We start from the raw sequence: 15,324 nt of genomic DNA on the forward strand, positions 1-15,324 counted from the left end.
GAACAGTAAAGTGTAACTATGTTTAGTGATGTTTCATAATGTGATGAAGATCTGTGTCTGTAAGGTTATGTTATAACACACAGAGTCGTCAGGAGACATGAATCTGTCGTCTCCGGCTGTCAGAGCTGTAAAATAAACTCTTCAAATCAAATGTCATGAAGCTGTGACCTTTTCATCAGACACTCACGTGACTTTTAATTTGCATTATGTGTGTGTCCGTGTGTGTTAAACACAATTTATTTGTGTATTGTCTGTGTGCGTGAGTGAGTGTGTTAAACGCCATTTATTTCTGTATTATGTGTGTGTGGACTTGGTTTTTATATGTTAGTGGGGACCTAAACCTGAATGCACACCAACACATGGGGACTCGTGTCACTGTGGGGACCAACATTGAGGTCCTCATGGGCACAAAAGCTTATAAATTGTACAGAACGATTATTTTTGAAAATCTAAAAATGCAAAAAGTTTTCTATGATCTTTAGGTTTAGGGGTTGGGTTAGGGGATAGAATATACAGTTTGTACAGTATAAAAACATTGCGCCTATGGACTGTCCCCACAGAGATAGTAAACCAGACGTGTGTGTGTGTGTGTGTGTGTGTGTGTGTGTGTGTGTGTGTGCGTGCGTGCGTGCGTGCGTGCGTGCGTGCGTGCGTGCGTGCGAGGTCTCTTAACCCCCCCCCGGAGGATCAGTGCTGGTGAATGAAAGGAGTGTGTCACACACATCACAGATGCGTTTTCTCCTCTTCAGCAGTTCTTCTGCACACTCACGTCTACCTGCGACTCACCTGTGTGGATGTCTGTGTTCTCTCAGCTCACCTGAAACACCTTTTCCTGCGGTGTGGTGAGTGGACCGTGTGTGTTTCTTCATTTTATCAAACAGTACAGTTCAGTATATCTATTTCACAATAGTCCTGACTGCGGCATACAATATAATGACTCTGTGTACAGTGTTCTATCACATATAATTGCTGTGACAGTCATTTTTATCTGATGTTTAAGTGTTTGGTGGCTTATGTCTCTTACATAAATCCACTGTGCTGATATCTTGGTGATGGTATCAGTTACTGTGTAATACCATGGTATCCTAATGGTGCAGTATTATTTACCATCATCTATAAATGTTTCCTCGAGCTTAAAAAAAATCACATCATTTTATGGTATATTCCCAAACTAACGGGACCCTTTTTGTTGGCCTTGTTTACCTTTATAAAAAAGTTAGGACGACATTTATAATGTGCTGAGTACATCTTTCTCACAGCAGCTGATATAAGATCAGATGTGTGTTTTAGATCAGTGCTGATGATTCATGACGCTGTGAAATGTGAGTTTTTTTATGTCAAAGCGTCTGATGCTTGCTCAATTCAACGAGCTGTGCAGGTTTTTGACATTTCAGCATTTAGTTTGTCCTTCACATCTATCTCTTCAGTTTTTTGTTCTATTTCATTTCAGCTTAATACAAATATATGACAATTGAGTTTGAATTGCTGGTCATATCAGTGGCTTTATTCATTGATTTGAATGGTAAGGTTGGGAGGTTAAAATCCTTCAATAGTTCTTGAATGTACTGCTAGTATAGCAAATCTCTTTATTTTTTTTATTTTTTTCCTGAGATAACCATCATTGCACAAAGCTGCTGTTACTCTCTTGTCTTCACAATTGTGTTATTTTTTTACTACGATTGCATTTGTGTTGAGTTAAAGAGAACAGTACAGTGTGTTTAAAAACAAAGATAAATCTCTGGCTCAGCTGCGGATTACCGGGTGTGGTTGCTTCTTAAAATATCCACACGGCTCTCTACAGGTATTTTGGTCCTTAGGATTTTTATTTGTCCATTTGAATCGTGTCCTGTCATTGGTCAGCAGACTGGCACCCTGTGGATTTTTTTATCTTGGTCTTATCCTTCTACTGTATGTCAGTGGCACACATGCTTGTAAAAATCTCTCTTACTTATAGTCTAAAATTTAAGAGCTCAACCCCACATTCATCCAATATTTTTTCAGCATATGATTTGCACCCACTTCAACATATGTCTTTGAGATATTTTGTCTTCTCATTTGCCAAAAAAAGTATGTCTCTAAGCAAAACAACATAATGGAGAATCTCTATTACAGTATATATATATATATATAAAATCTATTATATTATATATAACTTTTTTAGCTTTTGAGTTTGCAAAAAACTGGGCTTTGGGAAACCGGGATTTTAATAGTAAATATTGTTCAAGGGATGGTTCACCCAAAAAGATCAATTCTGTCATCATTTACTCGCCCTCTAGTTGTTTCAAACCTGTATAAATGTCTTTCTTTGGTTAAACACAACGATAGATATTTGGAAGAATGTCAGCAACCAAACAGATCTCATCCCCCATTTACTTCCATTGTAGGGAAAATAAATACTATGGGAGTCAATGGTTGTTCACATTCTTCCAAATATCTATCTTTGTGTTCGACCAAACCAAGACATTTATACAGTTGATACTCATCTGATGATGAGTAAATGATGACAGAATTGTCATTTTTGGGTGAACTATTCCTTTAATATCTGCCGGTGAATACCAAAACATACCATGAAGAATTTGCACAGTAGTGGAAAACATAAAAATGTCAAAGAATGTATCATACGAATGGTCTTGGTTTTATTGGCCTGTGTGACTGGACTGTGATGTCTTTATTGTCAGACGGGAGGACGGGAGCTGGTGTAATTAGAGAGTAAAATATTCATGGCCTTATACATGCTGCGCTATTGAGCACATTTAGCCTGTTCACCTCAGCGTGTCCGCACCAGATTAACCAGCTAGACTTACAACAACTACACAACTACACATACAACTGCAGCTATACACACATTTCATATTGTGAAATCTTGACCGAGATGATGATGATGATGCTTGTCAGGGGTCAAACAGAACCTGCTAGACAGATGCAGAAATGTGAGGCAGCTCATTTACGGCTAAATTATTCAACATGAGAATGTTTACAGCTTTTCTGCTCTGTTCACTTCTCCTGTTTGAAATTGTTCTTTAAACTAAATGTCAACTGTGGCTTTTTACAATTCATTATATTTTTTGTGTTTTATGTCTCCTTCAGTATCAGTCATGCATGTGTGTCCATGTAATATAATGCATGTGTATGTATAACATGTTTTACATTTGACAAAAAAAGGGTTATATCAGTAACTTAACAAACAGCAGTATGAATAACTTAATCAGATGACCAGCAGATTCAATGCTATGTGCTCGCTGTGCTTAATGTGTGCGAAAAAATGGAAAGTTCATTTAAAATATTTATGATCTTAAAAACCTGTCTTGTTTTGACACTTTCTGCACCTGTTGTAGCTCTTGTGGTTATTTTGAATGTATATGGATTATGCATTTCATGACATTAAACCTGTTTGTTTGTCACTTTATTGTGTAAGTGATGTTCACGCGTGTGTGTGTTTTTTCCAGGGTCTCGTGAGGGTACGTCTGATGTCCAGCAGTAAACACAAACAGCAGAGTCATGGTCATTCTACAACAGGTACACGCAGAGAGAATGATACCTGTTATCTCTAATCTGATCCAGGTCTTGTCCGGATCACCTCAAAAAAAATGTACCTTGTTTTTTCTGCTTTTTGTAAAGGAGCTGTTTGTATTATTGCTCTTGTGAGTCGTGACTGATGGTGCACGTGTTGTTTGTAAACAACACTATCGAACCTTTTCTGTTAATTGAAATAAAAGAAAATGTAGGCCTAAATATTATTCTAAAAATCTAGAAATGTTATCTTGGCAATAAACCAAAATTTAAGTTAAGGCATTTAAATCTTTAACTTACTTAACTTATTAAATTATTGGAAATAACTACATATAAAATAACATAAAACCTACAGGAATATAGTTTGTATGGTGCTTTTAACAATTTGCATTGCATAGCAACATATAAATAATTAATAAATTATAAAATGACAATCACATAACAAAATTGCTCAAATAAAAAAAACAAATGAATAATATAAAATGAAACGTAATTAAAAATATTACTTGAATGTCCAGTGAAATCTCTCTGTTAAACAAATCTACAGATCCATGATCATTTGTAGTGAAATAACAGGCAGTTTAGTGTTCTGTGGGCTTTATGTGTGTGTGTCATACACACAGATCTGTCTTTCTCTATCTCTAATCACAGCCGACAGCGACTCATTACACAACAGCCAAACGCTGCTCATTCACACGGGCCATCCATCCATCCTCCCTCTGTCCGTCCTCTTCTAGCTGGAGAAACAGAGTGGAAATCTTTATGTCCCGTTAAAAAACACATTGATAGAAATCAGAGTCCGCCGTCACTTTAGTTTTACATTGGGTTACCATGGAGATGAAGGGAAGGAAAGCACACTGTAGGTTTTTGGAGGGGTGGGATCCGAGAGTGCCCAGGCTGAGTTACTCAGTGATATCCAACACTTATACAGGTAAGACGGCTTGCATAAAATTAAAATGATGTTTTGTAGATTTTATTTCGAATAGCAACATTATACTCTTATGAAACAATTCTCATTACCGTGTTAAGTAAATTACTGGATTACTATCATACGTGACTAAAGTTTAATACTGTTCTTGGACAATGAAATGCATGCAAAAGTTGGTAGGCTAAATAAACACATGTCAGGCTCGCTCTTCTGGGTTATTTGGCTTAACAGGTTTAATGTCACACAAATTCACTCTTTTTAGACACAGTTATTATTATTTTAAAGTCCCCGTGAACCGGAAGTTGCGATCGTTTGTAGTTCCGTATTTTGACGCATTTCTGAGTGAAACGGAATTTCGAATGAAAAAATAGTGGGCGTGGCTTGCGTTTTTTTGCCTGCGATTTGATTGGATGTATAAAACCGGCGTTGCATTTTGAAATGAAACTGGCAGCAGACTGACAGTTAAAGGGGAGGAGTTAACGGATGCTCCTCCTAAACCGTCTAACTTCATTTGAGATGGATAGTCATTAGAGGGCGGAAGTGCATTTTAACTGAACATTATAAGGGCATATGAGTTTTAAAAAGCGAATGACTCACATTTATAAGCTATTTACAATAATCGCTGCAATATTTCATGAAAAATTGGGAATTGTACATTTTAATTTCACTGGGACTTTAAGCATTATTTTATTATTACCTTTTTAAATCAAAGGCTCCTAATTTGCATGATCTAATGAACGCATTCCAATCTGACTCTCATATTTCAGAGCCCCTCCAATGACACCATCTGCTTCATTCTCGGCCCACTCAAAGAAACAAAAACTAGGAGGAGTCATGAGAACAAAACCACTTCCGCTGTGAGTGCGGTCATGCACAGTAATGAGTCTAACGTGCTCATTCTGACAGGACAGAGCGTATGTTGTTTTTTCTGGAAACGTGACAACTGAATAGTTTTGTTTTATGAAAACAGTTTGAGAATGTGATCAAAACACATCAAAGCTGCATGTGATGAGAATGATTAATGGTTTAAATGCAAACGTGTTTAAATTGGCAATAACACTGTTCAGTGATGTGTAAATTTGATTGTGTTTTATTGCCTGTTGTCGTGAAGTAGCAGCTGTAGCTGTAGATAAATGGTCTGTCTCACTTTGGTTGACCTTCAGCTAATTTTGCCATTTAAATGCTAATTAACACCAATGCAGAACATGATTTAAACTCGGTGGCAGTATGAATGCGATTTAGTTAGAATGAGTCCTGATAGTTGCGGGTCAGAAAGTTTATTTATTATTATTGTCTAGTGTTCAGACTTAAAAGCACTCCTTGCAATGCAAGCCTATGGTTTTTAAAACCTGCAGAAAACGCAACAAATATTTCCTTCAGAAAATGCAAGTCAAAGATAAAACATATGACAGTTATCACCAGCAGGGGGCGATCTTAAATACAGACTTGAGCTCACTGTGGGTTTAAAGGGACAGTTCACACAAAAATGAAAATTCTGTCATCATTTACTCATGCTTATGTCATTCCAAACCTGTATGACTTTCTTTCTTCTTCAGATTACAGAAGAAGATATTTTGAAGAATGTTAATAACCAAACAACACTGAACCCCATTGACTTCCAGTGTACGACCACAAAACCACAGAGACATTTCTCAAAATAATTTTTTTTGTGTTTCGCAAAGGAATGAGTCCGATACACACTTACAAGCACATGAGAGTGAATGAAAGTGCATTTTTTGTTTTTTTGGTGGGGCTAGACTGAAATTCTTGTCCACTTTATGTGCTGCATCTGTTAAGTGCACTAGACCTTTTTCTGACTGATAAGGTTGAAGGAGCGTTTCGTGAAACAGCATCCACGTATTTTCATCTTCATGACACCTTCAGGAGTAACTGTAGTGCTGTAGTATTGTTTGTGAGGATAATGCATGTCTATAACTAACACAAGCTTCACTCTTACTGAATTATTTACCTGCTGTCTAACTCACATGTGCTCTTTTTAAACTGACTCAGTGACAGCATGACTAATGTGACATGTTCCCTCAAACACTGCATGAGTGCTAATGGTTGATTCATATGAAGAGACAAATACATGAACGAACTTACGGTGATGTCTGGAGGGATGTGCATTAAATCTCAAAGACAAGCAGCTTTGGTGAAGGTATGGATGGATTGATGAGCATTAATATTCACCTGTCAGTACAATATTGGAGTTAATGTATCCAATATTAAGAACATAGCGTTATGATTTTGCATTAAAAAGATGAGGTAAAATGAAGCACTACTTTTTTCCTATAATGAAATAAAAAAAACTTGAATCTATGATAATAATGGCCTTTGCGAAAACATTCCATCATAATGCAAAAAAGTCCTAATACATTCATTTAAATGTCATTCTCCTTAGAATTTTCTGTGATCATGTTTTGTGGAATTCACCAAAAAGAAAGAAAAGAGGGACACCTCCATTCTCATTTTACTCTGAATGTCTGTTTGTAGTGAATCACCTAGATGAATTATTTTCCTCACTGTTGCCTGTATGTCAATGTACGTTTTCCTTATGAAAGACGGAGCAGAAGACACATTTGTTGTCTTGGTTTGAATTATTCACATGCTCAGCGTTGCTAGGATTGTATCAGTGGTGCCGGCCGACGATTCGACCTTCTCAGACGTGACAGCTGTGGCCAAACGGTGTTGGGTTCCTTCACCTGGATTGATTTGCCTTAGAGGATATTTAGTTAATTAAAAAGCTCCATATTATCCAGGGATGAGCGTCCACACCTACACATCATCCCCCGACCAACCCTCAGTTCACACGAGCTGAAGGAGACGGAGAGAGACCAATCAACAATAAAACACAAGAGGCGATGTAGATTTGCTTTCCTGTGACCAAAGGAAGCTCGTGTGAAGATTCAGGTCCAGACGGTTGTGTTTGTGTGTTTGCGGACGTGAAGCAGACGGCCTGGAATCCTTCTGGACATCTCTGGTGTCACGCACCTGCGGTGGAAGTGATCATCTGAATGTGTGGCAGGGTCTCTCTTTGAATGGATTCAAGTTCTTGAGGATGTACAAACGGCGGGATTACGTTGAACTCTACGACAAAGATCAAGCAAAGTGGGCTTTGCTACGGAATGTCAACACCGTGGTCAATCACACCACTCTGTTACCGGTATGACACACGCGTGTTTGATAGCTGTCATAGCTTTTATGCACAGGGATGTGTATTCTTCAGCTCTTCTATTTATGGAATCGTCTTAAGGATGATCTCTGGACGACTGAAGTTAATTATTGGTTATGTGACGAGGGTGGTTGGTTAACATTTAACCCTTTTATACATGCATTTATTATTTTTTTATTGTGTGTGCGCATGCGTGCGTGTGAGCGTGTGTGTTTTTCAATCAGGATTTTGTGTGTGTGTGTGTGTGTGCATGCGTGTGTGTTATAAGGGAATGTAAAACTTTTTTACACATATTTTTACACATATTTTGCGTTTTGTTTTTTATTTGAGAGATACTGGAGCTGTCCACTTTGTGAAATCTATGCTTGAAATGGTTGCATATTAAATCTACATTCAATTTTAAAGTTTTGTAAAGATGTCGTTTTTGTGCCTTGCGGGTCTTTCGTGCTTAGAATCTCAGAAGTAAAAAAACAAACTCATGCACAGAAGAAAAGAAATCTCATTTGGTTGTGTCATTCATGGACGACATCACAGTGTCTCCTCTGCACTGTAAAACAACCCTGTAATTATACAGAATTGTTCTGTTATTTTTTACAGATTTCAACGTAAAATGTCAAAAAACAAAATTTTAATGTTTTTTTTACAGATTTTTTATGTATTTTTAAAAATATAGTCAATAACCGTAAAACTACAGAAGAAGACCGCAAATTAAGAAAAACAGGGGAAAGTGTAATCTTACAGGGAAAACACGTTATTTTGCCGTTTATTTCTGGCGCCCCAGCTGCCGTTTTTTTATCAAGATTTCTTTTTTTACAGTTTATTTGTGAAATACGGTCAAAAACTATTAAATTACAGAACAAGACAACACATTTACAAAAAAATGGGGAAAACTATTTAATATATATCCTTGTTTCCTATAATTTACAGAAAATGTCCGTTGTTTTACAGATTTTTTTTACAGTGTGTTAATGCTTTGACCTTTAAAAATGTTGATGTATTGAAAGGTTCAGCCCCATATAAAAACCTTCATTTAAAACATATTGCTTTGCTGAATGTTGATTCTAGCAATATTAAGGAGTACATTAGACTGTAGAGGACTTGGATGATATCAGACATCTTTGATTTCGTGGGGTCGTTCAATGATTTTTGGATCATGTGATGATGTCAGACGTGAACGTTCTGACCTCTGCAGTGTTTACAGACGGTCTGAATGTGTTTTAGGGCGACTATGTTTGGCTGGATCCGAAGACCGGTCGAGAGTTTGAGGTCCCGATCGGAGCCGTGGTGAAGCTCTGTGATTCTGGACAGATTCAAGTCGTGGATGATGAAGGAAATGTGAGTTATTGATTATCATTTGTGCTGCTGTGTTGGTAATCTGGGCTAAAGTGTTACACTTTTTTGGAATAGTTAAATAGTTGGTTTATTGATTTACAGGCTTTGTTGAATGTTATTCAGACGAACACACAAGTGCGAACGTTGTGAATCTGGATTTTTTCATCTCAGGAACACTGGATTTCCCCCCAAAATGCCACCAACATCAAACCAATGCACCCGACGTCCATCCATGGGGTGGAAGACATGATTCGTCTGGGTGATCTGAACGAGGCTGGCATCCTCCGGAACCTTCTCATCCGCTATAGAGAACATCTCATCTATGTGAGTCTCACAAAACCGCTGATGTCTTTCATTCATGCTGTGTTACTTTGTTACAAGTAAATGTTATGAATACATTATTTTTTCTACATTTACATAAACAAACTTTATGGAAAAAGTCAGTGTACATGTATATATAATAATAAGTTATTTGTTCTTAATAATAGTTTGCTATTAGAAAAGGTTTTGCTTGTTCTATAGTGCTTAATAACGGTCATGTGTTATGCGCTCTGGTTATATTCTCTCGGCTCTTTTCTGGGTGTAAAGACTAACTGTGGTGGTCGGGTAAGTGTTCAGACATCATGTCATGCGCATGACTGCTGGCTGTTCATTGGCTCACTCTGAACGAGTGTGTTTTCTTTACGGTGCTTCATTTCAACATGGCTGTCAGGTGTGAGCTTACGACATCAATACATCACCACCGTATCCGCAAGATGTTCATGCGCTCGCTGTCCATTCACTGTCATCGTGTCTGCTCATATCTGCATGTTGTCATCTTCTAAAGTGTTTCTGTTTCTCACAAGCCTCGTGTCAGTAAAACACCCTGTAAAATGCAGAAATGAGAGTTTTGTGACTTTCGTTTTTTATAGGGATAGTTCACCCAAAAATGAAAATTCTTTCCTCGTTTATTCACTCTCGAGTCATTCCAAACCTGCATGACTTTCTTCCTTTCGCAGAACACAAAAGAAGATATTTTGAAGAAAGTTTGTAACCCAGCATATTTACTTCTACTGTATGGACACAAAACCAATGCAAGTGAATGGGGGGCCTTTAACAACATTCTTCAAAATATCTTCTTTTGTGTTCTGCAGAAGTCATAAAAATGACAAAATGATTTGAAATGACAAGAGGGTGAGTAAGTAATGACAGAAATTTTATTTTTGGGTGAACTATCCCTTTAAGAATTTGGGACCCCCCATTGACTTCTTTTGTACGAACACAAACCCATTTCTCAAAATATCTTCTTTCGTGTTCCACTGAAGAAAGAGTCAGAGACAGATTTATAAACACGTGAGGGGAAGAAATAATGACAGAATTATTTCTTTTACTATTTATGCTACTGTAATTCAAAAGTTTACGATTTAATATGTATATATGGGACTTATTATAGTTTCATTTTCAATTTTGTTGTAGTTTTATTATTAATTTTACTTTGGTCTTTAGTTTTCATGTTTAGTTGAGTTTTTAGTCATTTTGGTATGCGCTTTTGTCATTTAATTATACATTTATATATTTTGTTATGTGTTGTTATGTGTCGTTATATTGGTTTTTACTTCCTGTTAATCATTTTAGCATTTTAATATAATATTAGTGTTTATACTTTTAATTTTAGTTTGATTTTTAATCATAATTTTTAGGCCTATATTTAAATTGATTTCAATTAACATGAATGTTTAATACTTGTAGTTTTACATGTGAATGACAGAATTTTGAAGTAGATCCCAGAGAAGATGTTTCATCACATTCATCCATTAGTCCATCTGTACAACTCGTTACCGCTCAAGTTCTCATCGGTGTTTTTTCTTTTATATCTGTAGACATATACAGGGTCGATCTTAGTGGCGGTGAACCCCTATCAGCTTCTGCCCATCTATACAGCAGATCAGATTCGCCTGTACACCAACAAGAAGTTTGGAGAGATGCCTCCACACATCTTCGCCATCGCTGACAACTGTTACTTCAACATGCAACGCAACAACAAAGATCAGTGCTGTATCATAAGGTGCGGACATGTTGTAAGGCCACTGTCAGCAAACCTGTCGTGACGTCTGTCCATCCTTCCATCCTTCCATCTTTCTTTCTGTCTGTCTGCTGCATGGATGTGGTGTGACTTAGTGTTAAAGAATAATCTACATTTAAATCTCTAGAGATATGCTTCTCTTAAAACGGTGAATAAAAAGCACGTGCGGCATCAAGAATATTGACAGATTTGTCTGTGTGTTTTCTCGTCAGTGGCGAGTCTGGGGCTGGAAAAACAGAAAGCACTAAACTGATTCTACAGTTTTTAGCCGCCATCAGCGGACAGCACTCCTGGATTGAACAGCAGGTACTGGAGGCGAACCCCATTTTAGAAGGTAACACAACCACATGTCCGTCTGAAACATACTGAATCCAGGACCAATGTCTTTGCTGACTAATATGATGACTTTACCCATCAGCCTTTGGGAATGCCAAGACCATCCGAAACGACAACTCCAGCCGCTTTGGAAAGTACATCGACATCCACTTCAACAAAAGAGGAGCTATAGAGGGAGCAAAGATCGAGCAGTACCTTCTAGAGAAATCCAGAGTGTGTCGGCAGGTGCGAACGCCTTTAAAACACATTCATTCTAGTGCATTCATGCCGCAGGTACAAAATCAACGTCTGGTTCTTTTCAACTCTCGTAGGCTCTTGATGAGAGGAACTACCACGTTTTCTACTGTATGTTGAAGGGAATGACTCCGGACCAGAAGAAGAAACTGGGTTTGGGTAAAGCCACGGATTACACCTATCTTACAACAGTGAGTTTCGATCCTACTCGACATTTCTAGAAGTATATATACGCCCACATCAACTTCTTGCTGTCTGATCTCAGGGAAACTGTACGGTTTGTGACGGTCGTGATGATCAGAAGGAATACTCAAACATCCGATCAGCCATGAAGGTCCTCATGTTCACAGACAGAGAGAACTGGGAGATCTCCAAGCTTCTCGCTGCCATTCTGCACATGGGTAACCTGAACTATGAGGGTGAGCTTTCATGCACGTCCAGGTTTCATTTCCCAACGGATTCTTGTCATGTGCTAAATAGTCAAGTGTGTTGCTCTGGCAGGTGTTCAAATGCTAATGTGTTTGTTTCACAGCCCGCACGTATGATAATTTGGACGCCTGTGAGTTGGTCCGCAGCTCAGATCTGACCACCGCAGCTGTTTTATTAGAGGTATGAGTCTCGGCCAGTCATTCTTCACTACCGGGTCATGACCTAAAAATGGTCTGTTCTGTTTAAAATAATGATCAATGCAAAAAGAAAAGACATAAAGTAAAAGCAACGATGTGATGACATGAATCTTTAGGCAAATCAAATAAGGGAGAGGATCAACTCTGCATATTTTTTGTAATTGAAAAAATGTGAAAAGAATAAATCTCTGCTGTTTGTCAAACATATTGTTAAAGATCATTTTAAGGTTTTGTCTGCATGTTGTGTGGGCTAGTTAGCTGTACTTGTAGTGTAAACGTCACACACAACACGTGAGTTTATTGAGTCAAGACCCAAGAGATTGATTGGTGTAGTCAAAAACAAGAGAAGAACAACAAAATAGAAATAACTGATACATCTCTACTCAATATTTTGCTTTATTTATTGTCAGCTTTTTGTGTTTCTATGCATTTTTTGTATATTAGACATTCGTGTACAAGGCCTGTAGTTTTTTTTAACAAATCATTTTGTCCAAAAAATACCTTTAGGGGTTTGTCTACGTTGTGCCATCATGCACCCGATATTTTCTGCCGAGCATTAAAAGCAAATATTGTAAAAATATCTCTCTCAAATCATCGCTTTTGGCCTCTTCTGTATTCTAGCAGCCTATTTTGGAACAAAATTACAGTTATAACAATTACGCTTTGGCTATTGTTGTTGCACTTTGAAAACAAATTAGCATGATTTTGTCAATTTATTTTCTATTCCACCTGAAGAGATCAAGGTAATATGAGTTTTATTTTTTTGTGTTTTAGGCCTGGTTTCAAAGACAAGGCTCAAGGCTAGTCCCGGACTAAAATGAATGTTTATCCTGTCTGAATATAACTTGACCAGAATTGTCTTAATATATGTCCGTGCCATTGTTTTGTCTCAAGATGCACACCAGTAATGTTTTTATAAAAGCGACATGAATATCTTAATTCAACTAATTCGTGGTCCTGGGTAAACTAAGCCGTGTCTGTGAAATCAGGCCTAAGTGTTTTGAGGCGCAACATCAGTTCGATAGGTCTGAGCGCCCTCTTGTGACCAAAAGGATAACCTATTATTCCAGCTTTGTTGTTTTAGTTTATTTATTTGAACCCTTGTTTTGTTTTGTTTTGTTTTGTTTTGTTTTGTTTTGTTTTATATTAAATCATTTTAAGTCAGTTTATGGTCCCTCTGGATGTTTGTTCTGATATAAAAACACTTCTGTTGTCACTTTAGGGCACAAAAAGTTGAAATGTTTATTAAAACACACATCATATGCAGGCAAATAAAAACATGATGCGTTCACATGCACATATTATGACATATTTCTGTTACAGTTATTAAATGATAAAGCATTTGAGACGGACAGTTCTGTATTTTTTGTAAAATGTTTGCAAATGTAATAATATTCGGTAAGATCAATGTGATGTTTCATCGAAGGTTATTTTTATTTTTACAGGTGGACTTTAAGGATTTAATGAATTGTCTGACCAGTCGAACGATAATAACTCGTGGAGAGACTGTGTCCACTCCTCTCAGTATAGAACAGGCTCTGGATGTGCGAGATGCGTTTGTAAAGGTAAACACTGATGTCATCTCTGATGTGTGTCCGGTGTGATAATAAAGATATATGACATCAGATGTGTGTCTGTCATTTAGGGAATATACGGACGCTTGTTTGTGTGGATTGTTGAGAAAATCAATGCAGCCATTTTTAAACCTCCGTCCCTGGAGCTGAAAACTGTCAGAAGATCCATCGGCCTGCTGGACATATTCGGCTTTGAGAACTTCACCGTTAACAGGTAAAACACTGCAGCAGTCTTCAATCTCTTACATGACATGCACCCCCACGTATGATTCAAAATCCTCAGATTTGAAATGCATCTGTCTTTCAGAAACGAGTACTGAAATAGTAATCAATGTTTTAGAAATATTAGAAATAAATAGAAACATAGAAATAGAAACCCAAAATTAAGTTACGTTATATATTTTCTTCTTACTGGTGTATAAATTGTGGATTCTAAAAATGAAACTTAAGCACTTTAATCAAATGAAACTTATTTAATAACTAATAATATCTCAAAAAATGTATGTTTTTAATTCATTTATATTTTATTCTAATACAAAATAGAGATATAAAGACATTTTTCTGAAAGGGTTGGGTATAGGATTTATGTGTTTAGGGTATAGAGTCTAATACAGTTTATATAGTATTAAAGTCATTATGTCTATAAAAAGTTTCCATGAAAGACAGAAATCCAACACGTGTGTTCACTCTTAAATTTAAAGGTGCTTAAGAGGTTCTTCAGAGCGATGCCATAGAAACCTTATTTCGCCGTGTAACCGTGTATTTACTGATCTGTACAATATTTGACGTATTCCTTTTGTATATTTGCATTCATTTGATCTTTTATTATTTCTTCAATTTTCCATTACTGTTAAATCTCATGTTGAGTCACAAATTGAGAATTGTCACAAGTACATCAAGGTTTTTAATAACGTCACGGGTCGATGTTATTGAGAGGTACATTTCCACTGTCTGTGTTTGATGAGGCAGAGCAATGAACCTCAACTAAGACACGCTTCATCTCCCGCCCGCTGTTCTCATGCTTGTGTAGAAGTGTTAACGTCATAGTGTAACGCAAAAAGTCCTTTTCCCGACGGATGGAGTTCGGTCCAGTTTTGGCATAATACAAATCTTCCTCTCCTCCAGTTTCGAGCAGCTCTGCATCAACTTCGCCAACGAGAATCTGCAGCAGTTCTTCGTCCGTCATGTCTTCAAACTGGAGCAGGAGGAATATAACTTGGAGAACATCAACTGGCAGCACATCGAGTTCACAGACAACCAGGACGCTTTAGACATGATCGCCATAAAGCCCATGAACATCATCTCACTCATAGACGAGGAGAGCAAGTTTCCCAAGGTGAGAGAGACGGATGCTTTATATGTAGACGATTTCATCGGACGGACGTGCCTGGCCTGAAGTTAACCTCCAGTCTGTGTTTGGTTATAATATAACAATTCATTTGACATTTCATTTATATGAATATTTGATTGTATATTAATTGTATTCAATTCATTAAAACTCTACTCAACAGTTGTTGATTCTTTGCGGAGGTCTACCGGAAGTTCAGTTT

General features: G+C 37.3%; 1 protein-coding gene across 3 annotated transcripts in view; it reads left to right on the forward strand.

Annotated features, from left to right (window-relative positions):
• The first annotated feature begins 728 nt into the window (after positions 1–728).
• The window catches only part of myo7aa (myosin VIIAa), a 35,017-nt gene continuing 20,421 nt past the window's right edge, over positions 729–15,324 (forward strand). For 2 of the 3 annotated variants that reach the window (XM_057348366.1, XM_057348367.1), the window contains exons 1-13: positions 729–842; positions 3,447–3,516; positions 8,832–8,945; positions 9,114–9,266; positions 10,802–10,986; positions 11,217–11,338; positions 11,423–11,565; positions 11,652–11,765; positions 11,840–11,993; positions 12,107–12,183; positions 13,646–13,765; positions 13,846–13,988; positions 14,900–15,110. In XM_057348366.1, the coding sequence (XP_057204349.1) occupies positions 3,499–3,516; positions 8,832–8,945; positions 9,114–9,266; positions 10,802–10,986; positions 11,217–11,338; positions 11,423–11,565; positions 11,652–11,765; positions 11,840–11,993; positions 12,107–12,183; positions 13,646–13,765; positions 13,846–13,988; positions 14,900–15,110 (1,554 nt within the window). In that variant the 5' untranslated portion in view covers positions 729–842; positions 3,447–3,498. Of the gene's footprint in view, positions 843–3,446; positions 3,517–8,831; positions 8,946–9,113; positions 9,267–9,530; positions 9,549–10,801; positions 10,987–11,216; positions 11,339–11,422; positions 11,566–11,651; positions 11,766–11,839; positions 11,994–12,106; positions 12,184–13,645; positions 13,766–13,845; positions 13,989–14,899; positions 15,111–15,324 lie in introns of all 3 variants that reach the window. The other variant, XM_057348365.1, reaches the window with a different exon arrangement.

The sequence above is a fragment of the Triplophysa rosa genome, linkage group LG12 (assembly GCF_024868665.1).
Source record: "Triplophysa rosa linkage group LG12, Trosa_1v2, whole genome shotgun sequence".
Classification (NCBI taxonomy): Eukaryota; Metazoa; Chordata; class Actinopteri; order Cypriniformes; family Nemacheilidae; genus Triplophysa; species Triplophysa rosa.